Source organism: Mycteria americana, chromosome 3 (assembly GCF_035582795.1).
Source record: "Mycteria americana isolate JAX WOST 10 ecotype Jacksonville Zoo and Gardens chromosome 3, USCA_MyAme_1.0, whole genome shotgun sequence".
NCBI lineage: Eukaryota > Metazoa > Chordata > Aves > Ciconiiformes > Ciconiidae > Mycteria > Mycteria americana.
The window spans coordinates 89,064,366-89,086,909 of NC_134367.1; the positions used below are offsets into that span (position 1 = coordinate 89,064,366).

General features: G+C 46.3%; 1 protein-coding gene across 1 annotated transcript; it reads left to right on the top strand.

The window, feature by feature from the left end:
- Positions 1–12,025: 12,025 nt before the first annotated feature.
- Positions 12,026–16,918, top strand: COX20 (cytochrome c oxidase assembly factor COX20). Its single transcript, XM_075496029.1, has 4 exons — positions 12,026–12,316; positions 14,518–14,632; positions 14,774–14,837; positions 15,429–16,918. Exons 1-4 carry the CDS (start codon positions 12,284–12,286, stop codon positions 15,568–15,570), a joined length of 354 nt encoding a protein of 117 aa, XP_075352144.1. The 5' UTR covers positions 12,026–12,283; the 3' UTR covers positions 15,571–16,918.
- Positions 16,919–22,544: the final 5,626 nt, after the last annotated feature.

The following is a 22,544-nucleotide window of genomic DNA, read 5'->3' on the forward strand; positions in this document are numbered from 1 at the left end:
GGATATGAACACCCATGTCTGACTCCCAAATCGTTCACCTCGTCTGTCTTACCTCTGTTCAGCCAAACACATCAACTTTCAAACCAATTTTCAGTCTAGAATTCGCTTGACCCACCATTGCTATGGGAGTGGAAGGTGAGTTTCAAAATTGGCTCCCAGTGTTCCTTTTCAATAGCAGCACACAAAGTACAGGAAAATCACCCATCAGCCTTATAAAGAGCATCTTGTGCAACCTGTTAACTGAAAATTGTCTGAGACATTGACAAATGCAATTTGATCACACAGTGATAACTGAACTCTACCCTGAATCACAATAGCAGGGCCTTCTGATAGTGGCACTGAACATTTTCTCTGTAGCCTTCTCTTGCAACACCAAGGTGTTCTTTCAGTTCACTGATGCTGCCGTGCAGCTGCTGTCCTACAGCCGTAAGACTTGAGTATCCTCAGCAGTGGGAGAAGAAACTGGGGCTGGCAGGTGTACACCCAGAACTGCTGCAGGCAAGTCGAGCAAATGACACATATGAAATCTGTGTATCCTGATGAGTGATAAAACAGTAGAGGCATTTTATTTTTTTTAATCTGACTCATGCATTCACTTCCTCTGTCTGAAGGCAACACGTAGGTGAGAACAACCTTGCTTCCAATAACTGGAAGAATTTTCCCCCAGATGGAACTTCCTTGGTCACTAACTGCTGGCAAGCAGCCTGGGGAATTTCGAATACAGTTTTAAAACAGTTTCTGAAGCAGGAAGGGACCTTCAAAAAGGCAGTGAAATTGAGTATTTCTGAACTGATCAACTAAGCCTGGACTAAGTGTGTTACCTTCTAACCATGGAAGATCAATGACGAGATCTGTAGGAGGGGCTCAGCACTGCTGGGATGGAGTGAGAATGGTATGGTGGTACCAAGAAGTCCTCGTAGCGCTTGGAGACTTTCGCTGACCCCCTTCTGTAAGTGCATGTCTGATCTTTGCCTAGAGCTGCACACTTTCCTAGCATTTGTATTCTTTGGGGGACCTGGAAGGGGGCAGAGAACATGGCCCAAGGGCTGCTGATGGCCTCTCCTGACCCTGGATGAATAGCTGCCCAGAACCTTCCCACAGCAGACAGAGGTGAAGATATCTGCATGCCTCAGTGCTTTTTCCTGCAGGAGGCAAAGTTTCTGGGACAGAAGAGGTCTGCCTATCAGGACCCTACTGGGAGGGAGCTTGGGGCATGTACGGTCGTGAAGCTGTCAGTGGAAGGATAGGTGACCTCTCCTGAGAGCTGAAATGGGGCAAAGAGAGAGAAAGCTTTTGATCGTGGAGGTGGGGGAGAAGTTTCTTTGCTGAGAAGGTTCCTTCAAACCCTCCATGGCAGGAGCCACCAGCTCCACCTCCGACCTCTCTAACCTTTATCAAAGTTCCCATCTGTGGCTGTTGCTTGCAGAGCCTTTATCAAGTTTCCCTCCACCCGCCCCGTTTCCCACCAACTCCTTTTAAAGGAGCGTTTAGGCAAACCACGCACCAGCTCCTTTCCCTTTCCTGCCAGATTTTCACAAAGCAGCACAAAAGCAGTCTTCCACCGCTGCTTTCTACAGGGCAGAATACACAAGTCACTGTGGCTACCTCCTTCTCTCTAACAGTCCAGCATGCTCAAGGCTAGTGAGGGCAGGTTACCCAGAGCTCTGGAGAAACATGGGATGGTTCCTCCGGGCTCTCAAGATGGCCGTCAAAGCCCCCAGCCAGGTGGTGACACAAGGAAGGTCAGAAGGACACAGACAGCCAGCGAGGATGGGATGGTGGGTCGCAAGCCAACCGGGCAAGTGTCTCGCTTCCTCGCCAAGGTCGTGCAGGGCACAGCAACTACCAGCAATTCAGAGGCTGTCGGGAAGACTAGCGCTCTGCTTGCTGTCCACGGCCCGCCCTGTCGCAGGGAGACGACTAAATACATGTTCAGCTTCCACGCTGCACGTGGTAAGGCCAGAGGTAAACACAGCGTAGGCTTTTTCCACTCTGTACAGGGACATGGTTCTGTGACCCAGGGATGCAAAGCAGTGTGTGGCATCTTCCATCATGTAAAGGAGCACCCAGACACCGCAAATGGTCCAGCCCCCGGTTGCAGACACGGTGCCTGTGTCCTCCCTGGGTCACGGCTGGAGTTAAGGAAGATGTGACAGTCCTGAATTCTTCTAGCGAAGCCTATTGTGTTTCGTAAGTCACATGAAGTGAATCACCCGAACACCAGGTACTTCAGCCTACTGATCCAGTCCCGTTGCACTGAATTACTTTCTAATGCAGACATAGCTCCACTAGCACAAGGATCCCCAGGAATAAGCAAAGCTGTAGCAAATACTGGGCTTGGGAAGCGGAGGGGAGACCAACAAAGCAGCCAGCAGCAGCTCCCCGCGAGAGATGGGAACACAGTTACAGCTGCTCTTCTGTGGATCCACAAACCAAACCAGACCTCGCTTCCTGGGGCTCCTCCAGCTATCCTGCTCGGGCTGCTCAGGCTCCCACTCCATGCAGGCAGCCCCGACCAGCCTGACTCACAGCAGAAGACAGACAAGGTATGGTACCCGTCCTCCACACCACAGCTTTCCCAGATGTTGGATTTACTCTGATCAGACATGTTAGCTGGATGTGAAAGCAGGCTGCACCCACAGGATAATATCTTGGTACTGAGAATTAAATACATGAAATTTAATGTTCCTTTCACATCAGTACCTTGTGGAAGCATTGATTTGTAATGATGACTTGAAAGTGTACATACGCAAGAAGGATGCTAGAAGCAGAAAGGATTTGTGTGCGGTTTTTGTCTAGTCCATACTTCCTACACAATTTTGGACAAAATGACATCTTGGGATCCCTTCCAGCCCCGTTTCTTCTGAGTTTATAGTGCCATTAAATATGGTAACTTCATTGTTATTGGGATAGAGGCCCAATAACAATTCCTTATCTTTCTGGACAAGAAAAGAGGTTTTATTGTTTTATTTAATGATGCTATTCTTCACTGATTACATGATGTTTTAGCACTCGTCAAAATTCAGCGTCTGTACCCTGACCTCCTTTTTCCCCCCAAATCATACTAATAACCTCAGTAAATTTGAAGTTATCAGTAAGCTTTACGGATCCGGGGAGCTTAGTGTTTTGGTGAAATATCAGTGTATGTGTGTTAAGATGGACTCTAGAAACTTTCCAGAAACTGAGCTGTATTAATTATGAAAAAATTAGGTTTAACCAGCATTTATATAAATGCGCAGATTCTGGACAGTTTGTGGCCGATACACTTTTACAAATGAGCTAAAATCAGTCCGTATGTCATTCTTCGTAACTACACATTGAAATTGTATAAGAATGTGAAATTAACTGAAAAAGCAGCACTCTTGTGGATAACGATAATATAAAAAATTAGCACTTTTCTCAACTGAATTCTGCACAATTTCGTTAATTACCTGTCTTAGCTCTGGATCTGAAATCACAGCGCTTAAAAGCCCAGTGACAGGTGACAGACTGTTCTTAGCAGACACGCCCTTAGTAACTAGGGAGCTGATGGTTACTGAGTTTTAAATAAAATCAAAATGCTTAAATTCTACTCCTCTGAGTGCATAGCAGCTCTGCATTTTTTGGAGAAAGACCTAATAAATGAAATAGCGAGGGTGTGGGGACTGTTCCATGATTTGATTTAAAAATAACAGTGTAATGCCTGAAGCTCTTCTTAGGGATTGGTCTTTCGCCACAACTCATCTGAGCAGATAATTACGCCAGCTATAGGTAAGATTTTAAAGAGAACTCTAATATGTTCCAAATAAATCTGAGGCTTGCCTGTAGTTAGGCTGGGAAAAAAAAGAACCCAAAACCCAGAACTTTGAACAGCATTAGTTTTTTCATATTCATTACAAGCATTTGAAAAAGATGGGGAATTTAAGATAAACTGCTGTATCGCAATGATCATCTTGATCGACGAGTTTAAAGTACCCTCACAGGAGGTAAACAAATGTAAAAAGGAAACCATAAAATACGGGAATGTACGTATTGCTCCCAAGCGCGAGGACGAGGTGGGAATCGGATGGAACCGACACTATTATTCAGAATTACACTATTGTAAGCCCCAGCTAGGACTCTGAAGGACCATTCATCAAAGTAAGAACTCCTTTCCCTTCCTCACCTTAGAAATGGCCCCTCTCTGAAGGACAGGGTTTGGTGGAGCTTGCTGTTGAAGCTTCCCGCCCACACAGACTTCCCCAGGACCAGAAGAATAACTCACCAGCTACCTCTGACTGCTGTTAGGCTATTTTAGCTGTAGTAGACCAGAAAAACTAATCTGTTAGAGATCAATTATATCCAGCTGTCTAAGAATTTTAAACAGTTTATTAGTGAGGTAATTAAGCACATGTTTAGCTTCTGCTCTCATTCCTGCAGACATACTGAGAAGGCACCAGTCTGACATGCTGGGAAAATAAAACTGTCAGCATGGGAAAATGTACGGGAAAATAAAACTACCAGCATAAAGAAAGAAAACCTTTTGCCTAGATCAGTAGCCACTGAATAGATGCCCACACCCAGGAGATCTGCAACCGAATTTAGGGTGCAGCTAGCTATTTCACCGGTGAGGATAATGGCCCTGGGCCCTACACTAAGGTTAGGGAAACTCCTGAAGGCTTCCCCAGCAGCCCCACTGTGCGGGGGGACGACAACTAACAGCTCTGTGCAGAGGGTGCACACGAATCCCCCAGTCCACCCGGAGAGCTCCAGCTGCCCTACTACTTTCCAAAACCTCAGAGCACAGGTTCTGCCCCCCACCAAATTCTGCTGGCTGTCTTGCATCAGGTGCTCTGTAGAGTTAATTGGTAGATATAAGTGACTTCAGCCCAGCTTTACGCAGGAAACTAGGATCCTCCAAAATCAAAATCCAACAGAAGGTTGCAGCCCTTGGTAGCCAGTCACCCACAGACTGACGCAGCCTTGAGGCCAGGTCACAGCGTGGCGTCAGGAAAAGAGCAAAAAATACTGGATCTGAAAAGAGCAGCAACAAGATATGAAGTATTTTTAATCTCTGATCCTTCACAGAAAGCAACAGAAACCGCGTCAGATACAGAAATATTTATATGCTAAATTAACACTCTCAGTGTGCAAGACATGAAGTCATTCCTGCCACTCAATGAGAAAAACCTTGAATTCTTGCCAGGGAACCTGGACACCACAGCGGGACACCTGAGGTGCCTGCAAATCTGGAACAACTGTTTGGAAATAGTATGTTGTGCTCAACTTTGATCTCTCAAATCTCAGCCTTGCAGACTAGCTGTTTCTTATGGGACCCTTCTGAAGCCGTAAGCTTTCTCTCCTTTGCCCCTTGCCAAAGGTGCGCTATTTTGTATAGGAGATCTTGCCCTAGCATACTGAAACCAGCCTTTGTAGCACGATGAGAAAACATACCCTGACTTCTCTGAATCTCTCGATGTATTTCGGATGGCAGCTGTCTTAGAAGTACACTGTTTCTTCCAGCAGAACAAAACACCTTGCATCTGGCAGGGTACTAGCAGACAGTCATGTCGCCAGACAAGGTGGTGTGGGGCTAAGTCAGTGAAACCTGTTCGGTACTTGATTACAAAATTAAAATCGAAAACCCAAACCCCTTACTTGTGACACCCCCCCCCCAAAAAAAAAAAAAAGAAAAAGAAAAAAAACCCCAAGATATAACGAGATCTACCTGATGCCCCATATTTTTTTCCTAGTTGATACATGGCACTGTTTCCGGACATCCTTCCCAGTTGTCCGATTTGTCTACTTTGATACGCTCTGCTCCTTGAATGTGGCTCCTCTTTCCCTGTATGCTGCCAATTATACATCTACTTTAACAGCACACTGCATGCAAAACACACTGTCAAAGTGGCTCCTGGCACACCACTTCTCTCCTCTCTTACCCTTCAGTTCAGTGATAGCATTACATTATATCACTGTCTGTGTTAAAAACGAACCAGTTGTCCAGACCATAGTACATTAATGCAATAAGAAGGTTCTTTCCCTTCTCTGGGCTTTAACCTGATCTTGGCAAAAATGCAAGAGCCACAGTGAGTAATGCAAGAAGTTAATTTAGCTAGTGTTGGATATACAGGGGAAAGTGTGAGGACAGGAGAAGCACACCATACCTCCTCAGAATATCCTTGCAGCCTCCAGCGACTTGTGCTCAGGGAATTCTTACACCTGAGAGGGTGCCTGAGAATTTAATAGCCTTCAACAGATTTTATTTTTTTTTTTTTCACTATGAATCTTCTAGTTCTGTTGTGCTGTTTAAACAGCTTATTTCTAAATAAATTTCTTACTGGCGCAACCCTCTTCAGTTTGTTATGAATTCTCAGAAACCACATCCCAAAAGAAACAATTACCATACAAATATCTTATTAGTTCTAGTCTCCACTTTTCCCTCAGGAATTAATAAAGATTAAGCCTGACACATCCATATGACAGACGTGGAACACGAGGCTCAGAGTTCATAATAGCCCCCCTCCACACTGTTCATGACAGAAACCTCAGGACAGCTACCGTATTTTGAAAAATTAAGACATGAAATGGAAGGGGAAGTTCTAAAAGAAAGTTAGGATAAACATGTCAGGAATGAAATGGGCCTAAGTAAAGTAGCTCTGAGGCAAGAGAAGAGTTCCCTTCCACACTCCTGTTTCTATAACCCGATGGTTACTAGGTCATTATTATTCGGATTTGTTTCAGAAAGAGCATATATCTCCTCATGTCTTCAATTTCAGAAAACAAGTTCCACATCTTACAAAGTTGCAACTTTAAAAAATGGACCAAAAAGCAGCAGAAATAAATACTACCGCATCTGCTTGAAGTGGATTACAGTGACGTACAAGAAAGCTTAGTGTCTGTCAGTATTTGCCACTAATACATTTAAGACATGCTTTATAGACAAAATAAAAGTAATTTGCATTATATGACAAATTTTGATTAATTAAGAAAAACTCTGTTCTATTTTTAGTCAGAAGCATCCTTAAGCACAATTGCTACTGATAAGTCAGGAAATTCTACATGTAGCTCTACATCTAACAGTATAGCTGCAATTATAATCGTTATGTTTTATATAAGCCTTCTTTTTTGATATAAACCCCTCTTTCTTTTTGAATCAGGTGCTTGAATAAGATAAACAGATTAAAAGATCTAGCAGAAGAAATAAAGCCATTAGAAGCCTGCCCTTGTTTCCTTGGCTTTTAGGGGAGTACATTGAATTAACATCTCTTACGTGATGCCGCTGAAAATATCATTTGTACAGGCAGCGAGGAATAAGTTAGGCAAAGTCAACCTACAGAAATGACCAGCGAAGCAAACCCAGAATAAAACTGTCTTGCAGTTGAAATTTAATTTGCATTAGCATTAATGCTGGGGGGAAAAAAGTAATTTTTCTTCTTCAGTTGCGCGAGCGTGGTTGCTGACTGCCTTGGCAACAGCAGCCCGCACACACTCGTCGTGCCTGCCCGTCCCCACATGGGTGGCTACTCCGACATAACCTACTGCACAGTACCTCTACAGCCATCATAACAAATACTTACCACCACAAAGCTGTCGAAATATACAACTCCTACACATTTGCATCCAATAACATACTGTCCTCCTCCTGAAGGACAAACACCCTCACGACAACTGAGGTCATGAGTGGGATAACCATCCTCTTCCCGACTTCTGGCAATTCTAAGTACCCCTTGCTTTCACGGCTTACGAAATGGCACACGGTCACCACAAGCAATTGCCTGACTGCTATTTAAGTAGCTTCAGGGTGACCACGAAGACAGACAAAAAGTCCCGCTGGACATCTCCAAAATTTGTCTTGAGGCACGCCTCAGCTACTAGCCCAGGAACCTGATGGCCTGCTACCTACCAAACAACATCTGCGACGGAGCGACTTCTTGAGGCACTTGATCTGAAGCTGCACTGCTCTCAAAAGACCAGTGTGTTTCTCCCCTCACAACGGCCAGGCAACAGCTTTTTGTGTAGCGTTAATTTTCAGCTGCATCAGGGGATGCAGAGCTGGCGGTGCAAAGGAGAAGGCAGGATTGCACAGCAAAGAAGCGGAAGGTCTGGACCACCTCTGGTGTCAGCAGCCCACCTTGGAACAGTTTAAGCTACATGTGGAGCTGAACAGCAAAGCAGAGAGTGGTTTGATACCAACAGAGCGAGCAGCCCCCACTTGCCAGTAACAACTGCTACGGACAGAGCAGGAGGAGAGCCTTCACAAACCACCTGGGCAGAGCATGCAACCCTTAGGGAGATGCTGAATTCTTCTCACTGAAGGTTAGTTACCTGCAAGGTCTATGGCAGCCATCAACCTAAAGTGGTTGTTATTCATACCACCTCGTAAATGTATTTCTTAGGACAGGCTGTCGCATCTTTTGCAGGTGCTTGCTTCTCCACAAGGCTACATAAACAGCTTATGGTATAGGAATAACTTACACGACAAACAGGTGCTAAAGGCAGGAAATTCCACGTTTGTGTGATGGCTTCCTTCTTGCAGGGAGTACAGCCCAAACTGTTTCAGAAGGAATGAGATCCTTGTATGTAGGTTCAGACCCCTCAAGAAAGTGCTCTGTGTGATGAAGGAAATAATAAAGACTGGAGAAGTCACTAAGCCAGGTTCCTGTCTGCACGGTGTGACAGGAGTACCTTTGGTCCGCTGCCCCATGTCTTGTACATGGTGGCCTCCTTCCCGCTGCTGGACTGACACGAGTTTTGCCTGGCCTGACCTTCAAACAGGGAGGTGAAGGGTGATGGGACAGAACAAGGATTGCTGCCCAAGACCAATCCAAACCATTCCCAAGCTGGCAATTTCAGGGTGGAGTGGACAGGCATGCAGCTTCACAGCAAAGGATGCTACACCTTACTGATCAACACTAATAAAAATAAGGACTGCATAAATATAGGAAACGTTCCAACTGCTGAGAACGAGCATCAGCGAGCATGATATGATGGATAAAATCAAGCATGCATAGGCAGCTTCCGTCAAGGGTCTCCAACTCCGCATCATGACATTAAGGAAAGAAGTATCTATATCAGTCGTGTCCTTTAGGGTCAGAAAACCAAGGCAGCAATCCCAAACGTATACATGAGCTGCCCGGCTTCCAGAAACGGTGTAGTGGCCCTCTCAATGGAGGAAGGCACGTAGGCCAGGGCAGTTGCTCAGCCACCTTCCCCGCAGGACACGCTGGCAGGACGCAACGGAAGATACTCTGGGATGTGCCTCTGCTGGGCCAGCTGTACCAAGGGTTTAATCAAGGGTCGGTCCAGCCCTTGTAGCAAATCATGCTGGCAAGGCAGCGGGCATATTTCAGCAGCTCTCACATTCCCTGTACTATCATCCTCATAGACATAACGGTACCACATGCCCGCACGGCCTCATCCCGCTTTATCAACTAACAGGCTAAAACCTGCATTTTAGCTAGCTAGAACAAGTTATCCACATTTTTATTTGAATCCAGGATGAGGAAAAGAACATCCTACTTCCAGAGCCTTCAAAACACGTCAGGAGAAAAGCAGCAGAAGTACGAAGCCCACGCTTCACGAGCCCTGCCCTCCTCGAGAGCCGGAGGACATCACCCCGTGCCCCCACACACCCCAACGTCTCAGGTCCCTACGGGCCACGAAGGCAAGCCAGCTGCGGGCTCGAGGCTATCACGGAGGTGTCACATCAGCGGCCCCTCCGCTTGTAAGCTAAGGAGGCTCCAGCTCAAGTGTCTTCACTGATCCCAAGCACTGAAAAGCAGCCCTCTGTGTACTCCCAACTCCACAGAGGGTAATAGTTAATAATTTTAGAGCAACTTCTAAAACAGACGGGGCAGAACTGTGATGTGCAGTAGCAAAGCAGATTAATGACCGAGTAGCAAAGAGAGGGAAAAAAATTACAATGTTATGTTTATTGCCAATGGGTATTAATTTGTGTGATTCGGGCATCTGGAAAAAGGACAAGTTACGTGCAGCACGAAGGGGAAAACCATGCGGTTCTCCTTAGCCTGTTCTTGACTGTCAGACAGAAGATGCTGTTTGTGTACTCTACTCTCCAGCACCTGAATTCTACAACCAATTTCCTGTTTCAAAGCAAGAAAGATCCTTCCATTCTTCTCCTTCAAAACAGGAACTTCTGCAGGCCAGGCCACCTCATCAGCAGTGAAAGCAGTGTCTGTTTTTCACCATTGTGGCCTTGTTAATCTCAGACACATTAGCACGCTCTTGTGATTTTTTACTATATTCCTCAATGTTTGCCATTGCTTAATAAAATGCAATTACATTTTTTAAACCAACTAAGATAAAAACACACATTACAAGCTCTTCCGAGGAGGGATTATGCCAATAATTTTGTTTTTCACATGTTGTAGCAAATGCCCTATGTTTGCAGCACTACATACCTGATATACATCAGCTTTAAAAAGGCGAAACTACTCACAATTCAAGCGACATTTACTGTTCTTTTTAAAACGGAGAGTAAATGTATTGAATCAGCATGTTCCATGAATTCTGAACATTGCCTGCACAGTTTACAAAGATGGTAAAACAATGATAGATTTGGGACTGCTGGGAAGGATTGAGACTGTGTTTCTAATCCATCAGAGATTTAAAATAGTTTATGCATATGCACAATAGCACTTTTCAACTAGTGATACGTGAAAATTGATTATGTGTGAAAGTACATTGTTTCCAAAATCCTGAAAACACATAATAACAGAAAACTCAAACTGGCTTAAATTTCAGTGTGTGAAAAAGACATTTTTATTCAGTATAGGATTAAAAAAAAACCACATCAAAATAATATTAAACAAGGTCTGAAGATATCTCATTCCTCCTAGAAAAGTAACGTGTTTCAAGACACACTATTTTTTTAGATCAAAGAGCAATACTACACATCTCTCATCCTTGTTATACTTCATTGCCAAGATGGAAAAGGTCCTAAATTGAACCTACCCTGTAATTCACTACTTAGCAGGTGGAGACTTGTTTTCTTGCTGCAATATGTATTTTTACAGTATCTTGCAGAACGGTAAAACTCTGCCCTATCTGTCCTCTTCAGATATTACTACAGGTACAATTATACATCGAAGGCATAATTTCCAGTATGCCTACGTGATTTAGCACAGGACTTACCCCTACTGAACCCACTAGTGTTTTGCCTAATTTAGTTGTAAATGTCCCGCACAAGATCATTTTCAAGAGCACTTCTTTTGAAGCAATTCTTCCTCCACCTCCTTCCCCCTGCCACCAGGGTACTTTTCTCCCAGTTGCACATCATCTTTTCCCCATCCCATGCCAGTGCCCTGGGTTGTATCCTGTGGACACTGAAAATAACCTCTCCTCATCGGTGCTGTCGGTGTTGTTCAGGCTATCTACACAGGCTCCCATAACCTCCTTCTCCCACTAGGTGCTACTCACTGAGCGTGTTTACGTCTCCTAGTCCTGTCATTACTCTTTTAGGTTTTAATAACTCAGCTCAGACAGGCCGAGGCCTAGGCCATCAGGCCGCGACACTGAGGCCGGGCCTCTCTTCGAGGATTTATGGTACACCACTGGGCCGCCAGCCCTTTTTAAACCCGCGCCCAACGCCGTGACAAGGAGCGCCGCGACGCCGACAGCAACAGGGAGGCACACGGAGCACCCGTGTCACTCTCCCCATGCACAAGGGGCCGAGGACACGAGCGACGTGGCACCGGCCTCGCAGGGTGCCAGAGCTGCCTCTCCCGCAACAGCAAACGGAAGACCCCGGCGGCGGGAGGCGGGCGGCACAGGCCGGGAGGGGCCGGAGGCCCTGCCCCACAGCCTGCAGGGCGCGGGGCCCTCAGGGCGCTGCCGCAAGCACTGCCGCGGCCGGCGGCGAGCCCCAGGCGCCCGCTCCGGCCGGGCCCCCGCGGGGCACCGCGGGGGACCCGGGGCACCGCGATCCCCGGGCACCGCGCCACAACTGCTGCCGCCCGCGCCCGGCGGAGGCGCGCGCCTGGAGCGGGGGGGAGGGGGGGGGCGGGGCGGGCTGAGCGCCAGCGCCGCGCTCCCCCCTCCCCCCCCGCGTGCGTGCGTGCGCGCGCGCGCCCTGCTCCGTGACCCATTTCACTGAACAAAGGATTTTGCTGGAATCTCAGCGCTAGACCTAAAATGGCGCCGGCGCGCTCGCCCGCCCCCGCCCCCCGCGGGCACCATAGAGATGGGGCGGGCCGGGGCGGATAGAGCGGCCCCTCCTCGTGCCTTCTCTACGCGGCCGTAGTCCGGCCTCGCTGGTGCGCGGCGGGGGAGGGGCGCGGGCCGCGGCAGGCGCTGTCACATCATGGCGGGCGAGGGCGACTCTGAGCCGAGGAAGGTAATGGAGGATGGGGGGCGGCGAGGGGCCCTTCCCTTCCCGCCCCGCGCGCGCGGCCGCAGCCCGCCCCCTCACCGGAGCACGCGGGGCGCTGCTCCCCCCCCCCCCCCCCCTCCCCCGGCTTGAGGCGGGCTGCTGAGGGAGCCGTGCCCCTGCGGTCCGGTCCCGCCTCGCCTGGCTTCGCGCTGTGGGCGGCGGGGAGGCCCCCGGAGCGGCGTCCCCGGTGGGTGGCAGGGCCGGGCCGGGTCTGTAGTCCCCACAGGCGCAGGAGGCCGGCGGTGCGTGGAGCCTCTCACGCGTTTTAACGTTGCACCGCCCGCCCCGCTGAAGCGCAGCCGGGCCCTGGGAGGAGGAGGATGAGGAGGAGCTGTGCCGCCGCCCGGCTCCCCGCGCCCACGCGCGTCAGTGCCCGCCAAAGCAGAGGGGCAGCCCTGTGCTGGGGACACGAGGCGTTATCGCAAACCACTTGTGAACCCCCGCCGGTTTTGCTCCAGAGGGAATAATTGGGGAACGATACATGGAAACCGATGGCAGAACTGAGGCTCTGGGGCCAAGCGGGTGTGGTGGGGTTTTTGTGTTTGTTTTTCCACGGACCCCTCTACGGGGCTTTTTCTTTGAGAGTGAAACGCTGTCGTGACACTTAAGCCTTCATAACGCCAGTAGCTAGCAATGGTTAGAGTCGTAACAAGTGATTTCAAGTATAGCAACAGGTGAAATACTATTTTAAAAGGATGCATCATGCTGCGTGGATGTAGCAGGAATACCTTCTTAGCCAACAACAGCAACATATCAAGTGACTTCTTCCTTAGGAGAGTACTTGAAATTACTCATTAGGAGACTAGACTGACATAGACCAAATCCTTTTCGTCTCATTTGTACACAAGGATTATGTGGAAACAGCTGATGGTCGTCCATAGGGAATGTAGATAAAATTATTGATGGGGATTTCCATGCTTGCATACAAATCCAGCTGTTGTCAGATGCTTGCCGTCCTTATTGCCACAGTCAGACGTGTTTCACAATGACTTGTCTCACAGAGTTGTCAGCCCTCCACAAATAGTTGACTGTAGCACTCGCATCTTCAACGTCTACTTTGTGCAAGTAGAATAGCTGCACAAGAAATTAAAACCCTTTAAAAACCATCTTGCAAGATTTCAGTTGATACAGTTGCACATGTGACATTTAATGGTCTCAGGATTTAAACACAACAGAATGAAGGCAAAGTCTCACACTATCCCTAACAAAAGAATTAATAGCACAAAGATGGGCAGATGTTACCGTGGTGCAGCCACCTTAACCCTGACCCATGTCATCTGGAGGCCTTTTTGTGTCTAGTTTCTTACTCCTGCTTGTGGCACTAACATGCCTTTGCAAGGATGTTTGCCAGGTGGGAAATACGAATTGTATTCAAGTTAGAAGACTTGGGTTATGCAGAAGCCAGTGTAGGCATCTCTGAAATTAAAAACATATTTGTCAGTTCACAGTTGGGTTTATGAATGCCACTTGAAAATTAAGTAGAAAACTGATAGATATAAGCTAGAGTAGGTTGTAAATGTGGGGCAGAGTATGAAATAATTTGGATAATTTTTACCAGTAGGTTCATTTAAAAACTTACATGTTGTATATAGAAGAATTTCTGTGCACAGCCCCTATTTAACCTAATAGGATTAGGTTAAAAATTACTGGTTTCTAAATGTTTTTATTCAGTGTTCAGTATAAGGTTCTCTACTACGTGTCCATTCTCCAGTAATTTCACTCTTTTTTTTTTAAGCACATTTGCCTTTTCAGGTATTAAAATTACATGGCATAACTAACTGCATAATTGCTTGTAACCTTACCTGTTTGCTGTGATGTATGTTGGTTTTGAATAAAGATCCTGGATTCTTAAGGGTTTTCTCCCTTCCCTTTTTGGGGAATGTAAAGGAAAAAATGAAATAGTTCTTTTATAACATTCAATAGAAAGGGTGGATCAACAGGTTTGTACAAAATGATGTCACCCGTATCAATAGTTAACTCTTCCGAAACCATTCCTGATACAGCTGTGCATGTTCACTTTTGCTCAGATATAACCCTGGAAGTAGGAAATCCTCAAGTGTTTATTTTTGACTACTAAGATAACAAGTCAGTTTTACAATGGAGTTGGCATTATAGATTTCTACAAAAGTAACTTTTTAAATTTATGGTGTGTTTTTTTCTTACAGTCCTTTAAACTCCTAGGATTTCTTGATGTTAAGAGTGTCCCATGTGCACGAGAATCAGTGCTCTATGGCTCCCTGGGATCTTTAGTTGTGGGTCTTGGACATTTTTTAGCAACTAGTAAGTATTTATTCCTTCTGGGGTTTATGTATTTATTTGCAAGGAAAAATTAATTCCTATTTGCTGTTAGGTTTTATTAATAATGGGAAGTCATCCAAGGTTTTTCTCTAATTTTTTTGAGGATTTTTGTTTTTCTTTCAGGTAGAGTTAGAAGATCTTGTGACTTTGCAGTTGGTGGCTTTATATGCACAATGTTAGGATACTGGTATGTAAAACGCTTCTTGAATTTTGACAGACCTATGTTGGCTGCTTTGTACAACGTGATCCCCATGTGACCTTCCACGCTGTTTTTGAAACTCCATAAAAAACTTGCCTAGCAAAGTGTCCTCTTCCTTCTCCCCGAAATACTTCTTTTTTTAAAGGAAAAGAGTTCAATGCCTTTGAATTTTTATGTTAATACTTTAAAAAAAAATTGCTATTGTTTCTTGAATCCTAAGAGATCAAACCACCCACTTATTTCCGTCTTCCTTAATTCTTTCTTTTTTCCTTCACATATGCCATCCTTCTGTCCTAATTATAAAGACAGCATACTAAATGGTCATGAAATTAAGATCCAAATTATAGAAATTAGCATTTTCCATTGGACTTGTATATCCTGCTCCTCAGTGGCTGCATAATGTTTGCCTTAAAGAAATAGCAGTTGCCCTAGTATTTTCATTATGCATAATTTCATAAATGAATTTTACTAGCATTATTATATGTGGTTTCAACTGTTCAACTGGCTGAACAACACTGATTTGATACTATCACTCATATAAAGCAGGGAATCATGTTTTCTTTTCATCCCCTCCTCTAGGTTTTACTGCAGGTACAATTTGGCCCAACACAGGATCCGGCAAAGAATGCTTAAAGAAGGAATGAGAAACAAAATTTTATTTGAAGGCAGTTCTCTTGATCCAGAAAGAAAACAAACTGGCAATGAAAGAAGCGATTCATAGTCTGCTGTAGAGGAATCTGTGGTCTAATACAGCTTTGGGAGAAGGTAGTCCAAAAATGGCAGCCTTCCCTGTGAATGTGTGAGGTGCCTAGAACTGATAAATCATGCTGGTTTTCCTAGCAAATCCGAGCAAGAAAATCACAGCGAAATCTGTTAAGTCAGTATACAAGCCTTCCTTTGTTTCATATATGTATGTATGTATGTATATGACTATGTACACAGTTAGGAATGACCTCCTGTTAAACATCTGGGAACTGATGTGTTCTGTTACAGGGTCTCGGAGGATTAATGACAGTGTTTTGGGGCTGCTTTAACTTCCATTATAAACAGAGTGGTTCGTTTTAGCAAAGTTGTAATTACATCTCATTTAAATACAGGAAAATAATTTCATCAGCTGTTCTCCGAGTAAATGTATCCTTCGGTGCTACTGTTAATTGTGCTGTTTGTAAAACAGGAATACTTAGACAGTAGGTGAAGGCTTTGCTGGTGCAAGGTGGGTGATATGAGTAGCCTTTGCAAGATTTCAGCTGCAGAATAACTTCAGATATTTCATATACACTGTGAAGTTGAAGGATTTCCATTTTTGTTCTGTGGAAAACTAAGAATAAAATCACACCTCAGAAGCAGTCTAAGCTATATAAGTAACTAATCTTCTTACTTGATTAAAAATCTTGCTCTTCTGTTTAAGACATTTCCTTACAATTGGTGGAATAATAATTTACGTTATTTGTAAGTAGCAATGGTCAGTAGTTGTTTGTTTTTGTTTTTTTTTTTTTTTAAAAAGGCATGTTCTACTTGTATATTTCACTGTACATTTTCAGTTGAAAGAAATATCACTATATAATTTCAAGGAAACCATCTTCTTTGGAAATACGGTGTTAGATCTAATTGCATATTGGTAGAAAGATAACTGATGGCATAATATTCCTTGCTTGCTTCTGTCTACACCAGTGACACAATGTACTTAACTTACTTTTTTCACAAAATGGTCTCTAGTATACTACTCTGTAAGCACTTTTTGGTCTGAAGGTATTCACTGAGCAAAACCAGTCCTTTCCCCCTACCCTATACTTACTCTGAGAGAGTTTGCGATCTGTTGTCAACTCAAGTAGGTGGAGGGAGGTTTGGGAATCCAGACGTAAACAGCAGCATTGCTCTACTTATTTAATTTGGAAATATACATGAAAGCACTAAACCAACCTGGTGTTTACACTAAGATAATTAAACTCTTACCCTCTGTGGATTAGCCTCTTACAAGACGAAAACAAACCTGTATACTCTGTTTCCTTTTTTTCCTCTATTCCTCCTGTTTCTTCTGGAGGAGACAATAAAGATAAATCTGTGGAGGACATTCAGTTCAGTAGTTTTATATAAAAAGTCTCCAGAAGACTTGGGTTGGTGCAATGAAACACTTTCTGTCCTCACTGCAAGATCTAAACTCACAAGTTAACTGGTAGCTAACTCTAATTCAGAGAAGAAGAACGTTTCCCCTGGTTCTGTGCTGAGAGGGAGGGAGGCTCCTTCCCTTTGGATGAGGTAGGAGGTGTTGCCTCGGAAAGCCCCTGGAGCAGCAGCTGGGAAACTGAGTGAGCCATGAGCAAGGACTTAGCAAGCTCCTGTTTTTAATACATGGTTGAGTTCTTTCCCATCTGACATAAGAAAAAGAACTGCAGCCTAAGGAGGGGGGCTTTTGGCTGCGAGGTCATGGTTCAGCTGGGGAGTTAGGAAACAAAAGCACGCAGATGAAAATTACTCTTTGGCAAAGAGCAGTTGTAGAGAAAGAAGAGAGTGCTGTTTTGTACTGATAGGAAAGAAGTCAGCGTGCGTGCGCCTAACGGCATCCTTCGAAATGCACAAGTACTGTGACTGCGTGAGAAAAAAGCAGAAGCATCACTATACTGTGGAAATTTAAAAATCTGGGGAAAACTGCAGCGTTAGATCCTCTCTGGTGTTAACTGGTGTTGGTGTAAGCTACTGCATTTAAGGATATTAGCTCAATAGCGCTTAACTACAGTATCAGCAATTCTGGCCAATAACTATGCAATTCTAGATGTATCTGCGTTGCGTAGATAACCGATCTAATACTTCTGCCTCACTGTGCAAAATGTAAAATGAGTATGCCAGACGGTAACAGAAAATTGGGGAAAGAGGCAATACGCGGGCAGGCTGGCCGACGCCTTTGAGTTTCATTATCTAGTAAAAGTTGAGGTGGAACTGAGCTAACCAAAAGTCAGAGCCTTTGCTGAAGGGGCGTGGGGAGTAAGACGAGGAAGCTGTGAGCAGGACTCAGTTGGCGCGAGAGGGGAGGGCCTGCAATAGCAGAGGGAAGAATGCTCATGGTGAAACCACGCAGGGGAAGAAGCTGCCATCACTCCTCCAAGCGCCGGCTACAGCAGCTCCTGCGCCAGCTATGGAAAGTGCAGTGAAAGTGATGATGGGTTACAAACCCCCGTTGAAAGGGCGAGGGACAGGACAAAACCCCAAAACCTCGAAGGTATTAGTTGTCATAAATTAGCATACATTCACAAGAAAATAAAAATTGTAGTAACTGACTAGAAGTAGTTTAACATTTGAAAACAATTTCCTAACTATTTTTTAAACTAGTGCGCCGCATCCCTATTAATGCTAATTTGTTTAATCTAAGTCATTGTTGGAAACACGTAGCGCGCGTCTGTGTTTTATTCTTGGACTTGGTATCTTTATTTTAAGTATTGCTGCTAATGACAGATGTGATAGTTCTTGCTTTATCGAGGTTCAAAACATTCCTCAAACTAAAACATACTGGAGTTACTAGAAAGGAAGAGAAAGAGTAATTTTGAAGCTGTTTGGTTTGCAGCGCTCTGAATGAGCCTTAAAAGGAGAGAATGAAGTATAGCAACTTTAAGCTATAAGGTTGCTAAATTCTTGTTTATTTGACCGACAGTTACATTACTTGGTCACTAAACGGTGACTGCCAAGCACACTTAGTTTTTATCCCTGAAGTTAGTAAAATCCTCCCTTAAAGCAATCTAAACCACCACCAAAATAAACAGATGGGTTTACGGCCCCGTTCGCTCCTCCGCACCTTGCTCTTCCCACTCCCCGCCGCAGCGACGCTCTTGGGAAGAGGTGTTGGCCAGCCCCCCCGCGCCCTCGGGGCTCCCCACGGCGACCAGAGCCCGCTGCGCAGGGGCGCGAGTCCTCCAAGCCTTTCAGGAAGGAAAGTCACTGTCAAGGCAACAGGCAGAAACGCGGCAACCCCGGGTTCATTGCCAGCTCCGTTATTAGAGGTGTGTGTGACCGGATGGCCTCTGCTCTTCGGGGCCTTTCACTGACGCAGTTGTAATGCTTCAGCCGTCCACAATCGCGACGGGCTCAAAACCCGAGAAGCGTTTTGAAGTTGACAGCAGAGGCAATTACAGCTGTCATCCTAAACTCGTCGTTCGCGCCTTTACCCGAGCAGAGGTTTTTGGGAGGCGTTGTCGGCGTTGCCTTCTCACCGCGTTTTGCAGGCTTCCAGGCTATTTTGTGTGTCACCACCACCCCCCCCAAGTCCTCGAGTGCTGCGAAGGAAAGGTCACCTCCTGTCATTAACAAATGAGTCTGGCTTTTGGCAGAGTGATTTTTTAGGGGGGGGGAAGTACGTTTGTTATTTCTGGTGTAAGCAACCCAGGTAACAGTGAAGTACTGTGTGAACTCGGTTGTAATGAGCTCCCAAGTGAAAGATTTTCTCCAGCTTAGTAGACTAATTCCCATACTTCTCTCATTCCTCTATCCAGGCGTTTAGCTCAAGAGCTCAGTGGTTACCAGTGAAAGTTGTTTGGTTTGCTCCATTTACGGTTTGAAACAAATATGTTACTGCCTTGAAACACTGATCAGAACAAAGAATTTATAGTATGTCCATATGATCAAGAAGAGCATCTTTTGATGGTGGGGTTTTTTTTTAATTTGAAGAACTAATAACTAATTAAATGTCAGAAGTGGAGCTGAGTTTTCGTTAATGTGACTCAAGGCCTTGGAACATACATCCTTCTTACGCTTAAAATGAAAATATTACACTGCGCAAGTATGGCTGTTAAACCCTGAGATGGGGGCGGGGGAGCAGGCTGACGAACAGACGAGAAGAGAAGGTAAAGCCTTGGATGAGACAGCGTGAGTATAACACAGGCTTTTATTCATGGCTACCAAAACCCTAAGACTTGTTTGTAGGCCCCCACGTTTTCACGGGCTCTCTGTTTTTTTCTGCATGGGCTCGCAGTTTGCCTGAGAGCCATCCAGCAGCGGGCCTGCCTGATCCGGCGGGAAGAGGTCACAGCATCCCTGTTTTAAAGCTTAGGAGCAGTGCGTTCTGAGGAGGGTGTTTTAATCCTTCCGGCTTCTGTCATCTGTCATGAGCAAGGCTGCGTCACAGCTCTCAACCTCCCTGAGCGTGCCAGGAGCCCGCTGGCAGCGCATGGAACGTACCGTGGGAGCAGACCATTGCCGCTGCAGGGCTCCTTCTCTTCAGGCTGGCCACAGCTCCAAAAATACCCAGCCTGTATATTGTGGTGATCTATTTAACCGCACCAAAGATTCCCCCTCTCTCTCTCTTCACGCTCTGAAGAGAATGAAACGCATGCTTTGCTTATTTTTTAAACTCCTTGTTTACTTTGTCAAATTCTGTTACAAAGAGCAGCAGATTCGCTCTCGGCCAACGTGGCGTCTCTCCCCGGACAGCAGATCCTCGTCTCTCCTACTGATGGCAAATGGCTTGTGATCAGCTCTGGCGATCACGGTGTGCATTTATCCATGAGGCATCTTGGCCTTCAAGCGCACGTACACATGCACGACGGGCTTTCAGAGTTCACCTACAAGCTTTACAACTCTGGCTGATGCTTCAGGCTTTCCATCAGCCAGGTCAAGAGTTCCTACCACCTTTACCTTGCCAGGTGGCCAAACCCAGTGAGAGATCTTTCTCCACCACCTCATCGCTGTGACGCTTTGCACAGATGCTGCGGAAATGGGATGAGCGGTCCACCCAGCCCAGTTGCCCGTGGCTGCTGCTTCTGAGCAAATTCGCAGCCAGAGTGTCCACAATTCCTGCCAACAGAACATTTAGGATGCGTTACTGAGGCAGTGAAAGGGAAGCTAACATCCCCTTCCCTGCCAGGAAACATTCAGGCTCCGGATGAGGTAGTAGCAACATTGCTGAAGGTGTAAAGCCAGTAACTGAGTTATTATTGGGCAGATACAGGATCACAAATGGCTGCTGCAGGAGTCCTTCATCGAGCAAATATAGAGGAAAAAATTTTCAACGGCCTGTTCCTCAAAATAGAGGGGATGATACTCTGTTCAGGCCCCACAAAGAAATCTGGAACTACCAGTGATTATTACATTATTACATTACATTATTACATGTGCTTAGAATGCATTCATGCAACATGTAAAGCCCTCGAGGGTCACCCGGAGGCGGCATTGGGAGGCCGTGACAGAACTTGTTTGACTTGGTTTCTTAGCTCTGACAGTATCCAAGTGCCATGTTCTTCAGTAACCGCCCGCTCAGATTCCCAGATGGATAAAAGGAGCTCAGCCCTTTCTTCCTAAACTTCACAAAGTCCCCTTGAACCGCTACCGCGGAGGGCTTCTTAGCCCCGCTAACAAGTACGATGTCCTCTCCATCCCAAAAGCCAGTCACCGTTCACCGTCTCTACTCACCATTTTCTATAGCAATCTCCATTCATCCTTCTATCGGAGACAGCATACCTCGGCTTGTACACCTCTATCGCCCACGTGTGCGCTCTCGAGACCATCTGAGATGCACCCTGAGGACATCTTAAGTGGGCCACCGAGTGGCCACCTACCACACGGCCAGCAAGCCGCTCCCCCAGAATAATGCTCAGTTCAAGCAGAGCGAAGGATGTCCCCGCGCACACACGTACGTGGGCACAGGCGTGCAGCCATGCTCCCCGCGCTTCAGGAACGCTCTGAGAGCCGCACGGCTGTGAGACGCCACAAACCACAGCCCTGTATTAAATCGCACGCCCCTGGTACGGCAGCGAACCTGACAAAATTCAGGGGAGTTCAGTGACTGACACATCAGCAACACCGTCCATCTGCTGGTGACCCCCCGTGGGATCCGCGCCAGTTGGAACGCGTAAGGTGCAGCCACCGTTCAAGGAGGAACCCATGCACTCCCTCCCTTCCCCCACCAGCCTGTGGGTTGCTTTCAGCGGTGTAGTTTTCACTGGTTTGTTCTGGAACTAGAGGAGGATACTTATGCGTGGTTACGTGCTGGATATACACCTTTCAAGGCAGTAAGGATCTATAAAAGCAAGCTCATTCCTGAAAACTTCTCTTCATTTTCTGCGCGAGGATCTGCCGAAATAAACCACTGGAGTCTCTCGTTTCCCTTCCGCGGGTGTTTCCGTAAAGGAAAAAACTAAAAAGGGACTGGCCAGCTGCCAAGTCGTGGAGGCACATAAATATCCCCGGGCTGTGCCAACACGGCTACCGAAGCAGTAGCAGCAGCCCCCTCCTGAGAATGCCCGGCAGCAGCTGGGGAGACGCTGGTTTTTTGGAAGCATCTCCTGGCCTCCACCTTCTTCTCCACCGCGGAGCAGACGGTGGAGTTTCCTCAGCACTGAGCAGAGCTGGGCTCAGCGCGCTGCCCTGCGGACCGGAGCGCTGGATCACAGCGATTCCGTCCACCTCCTCCTTTCTTTCAGAGAAAGCGGCTCTACCGCAGCCACGTCTGGGAGCCAGCTGGTCGGCTCAAGCACTGGCAGCTGGCGTGGTGGTGCTCGGTGGCCCCTGCTCCACGCAGGAGATACTTCCCTTCTCTTTGTAAAAAAAAGGGGCAGGCAAGCTCATACAAAAGCTACGACTGAAGGAATGTCTTAGGTCTGGAAACCAAATGCGCTTTGTGACGTTTAAGTGTTGTGTCCTCCAATATGTAAGTACTGAAATAGATCTTACTGTGCTATCAGAGCCGCTTTCTCCCAGGTCTCTCAGAGCAAA

Bases quoted from the DNA above. Each gene is read 5' to 3' on its own strand.
- COX20 (XM_075496029.1), top strand. From the start codon at position 12,284: ATGGCGGGCGAGGGCGACTCTGAGCCGAGGAAG. The intron at 14,633-14,773 runs GTAAGTATTTAT...TTTTTCTTTCAG, and splicing joins TGGACATTTTTTAGCAACTA to GTAGAGTTAGAAGATCTTGT. The intron at 14,838-15,428 runs GTATGTAAAACG...CCCCTCCTCTAG, and splicing joins TGCACAATGTTAGGATACTG to GTTTTACTGCAGGTACAATT.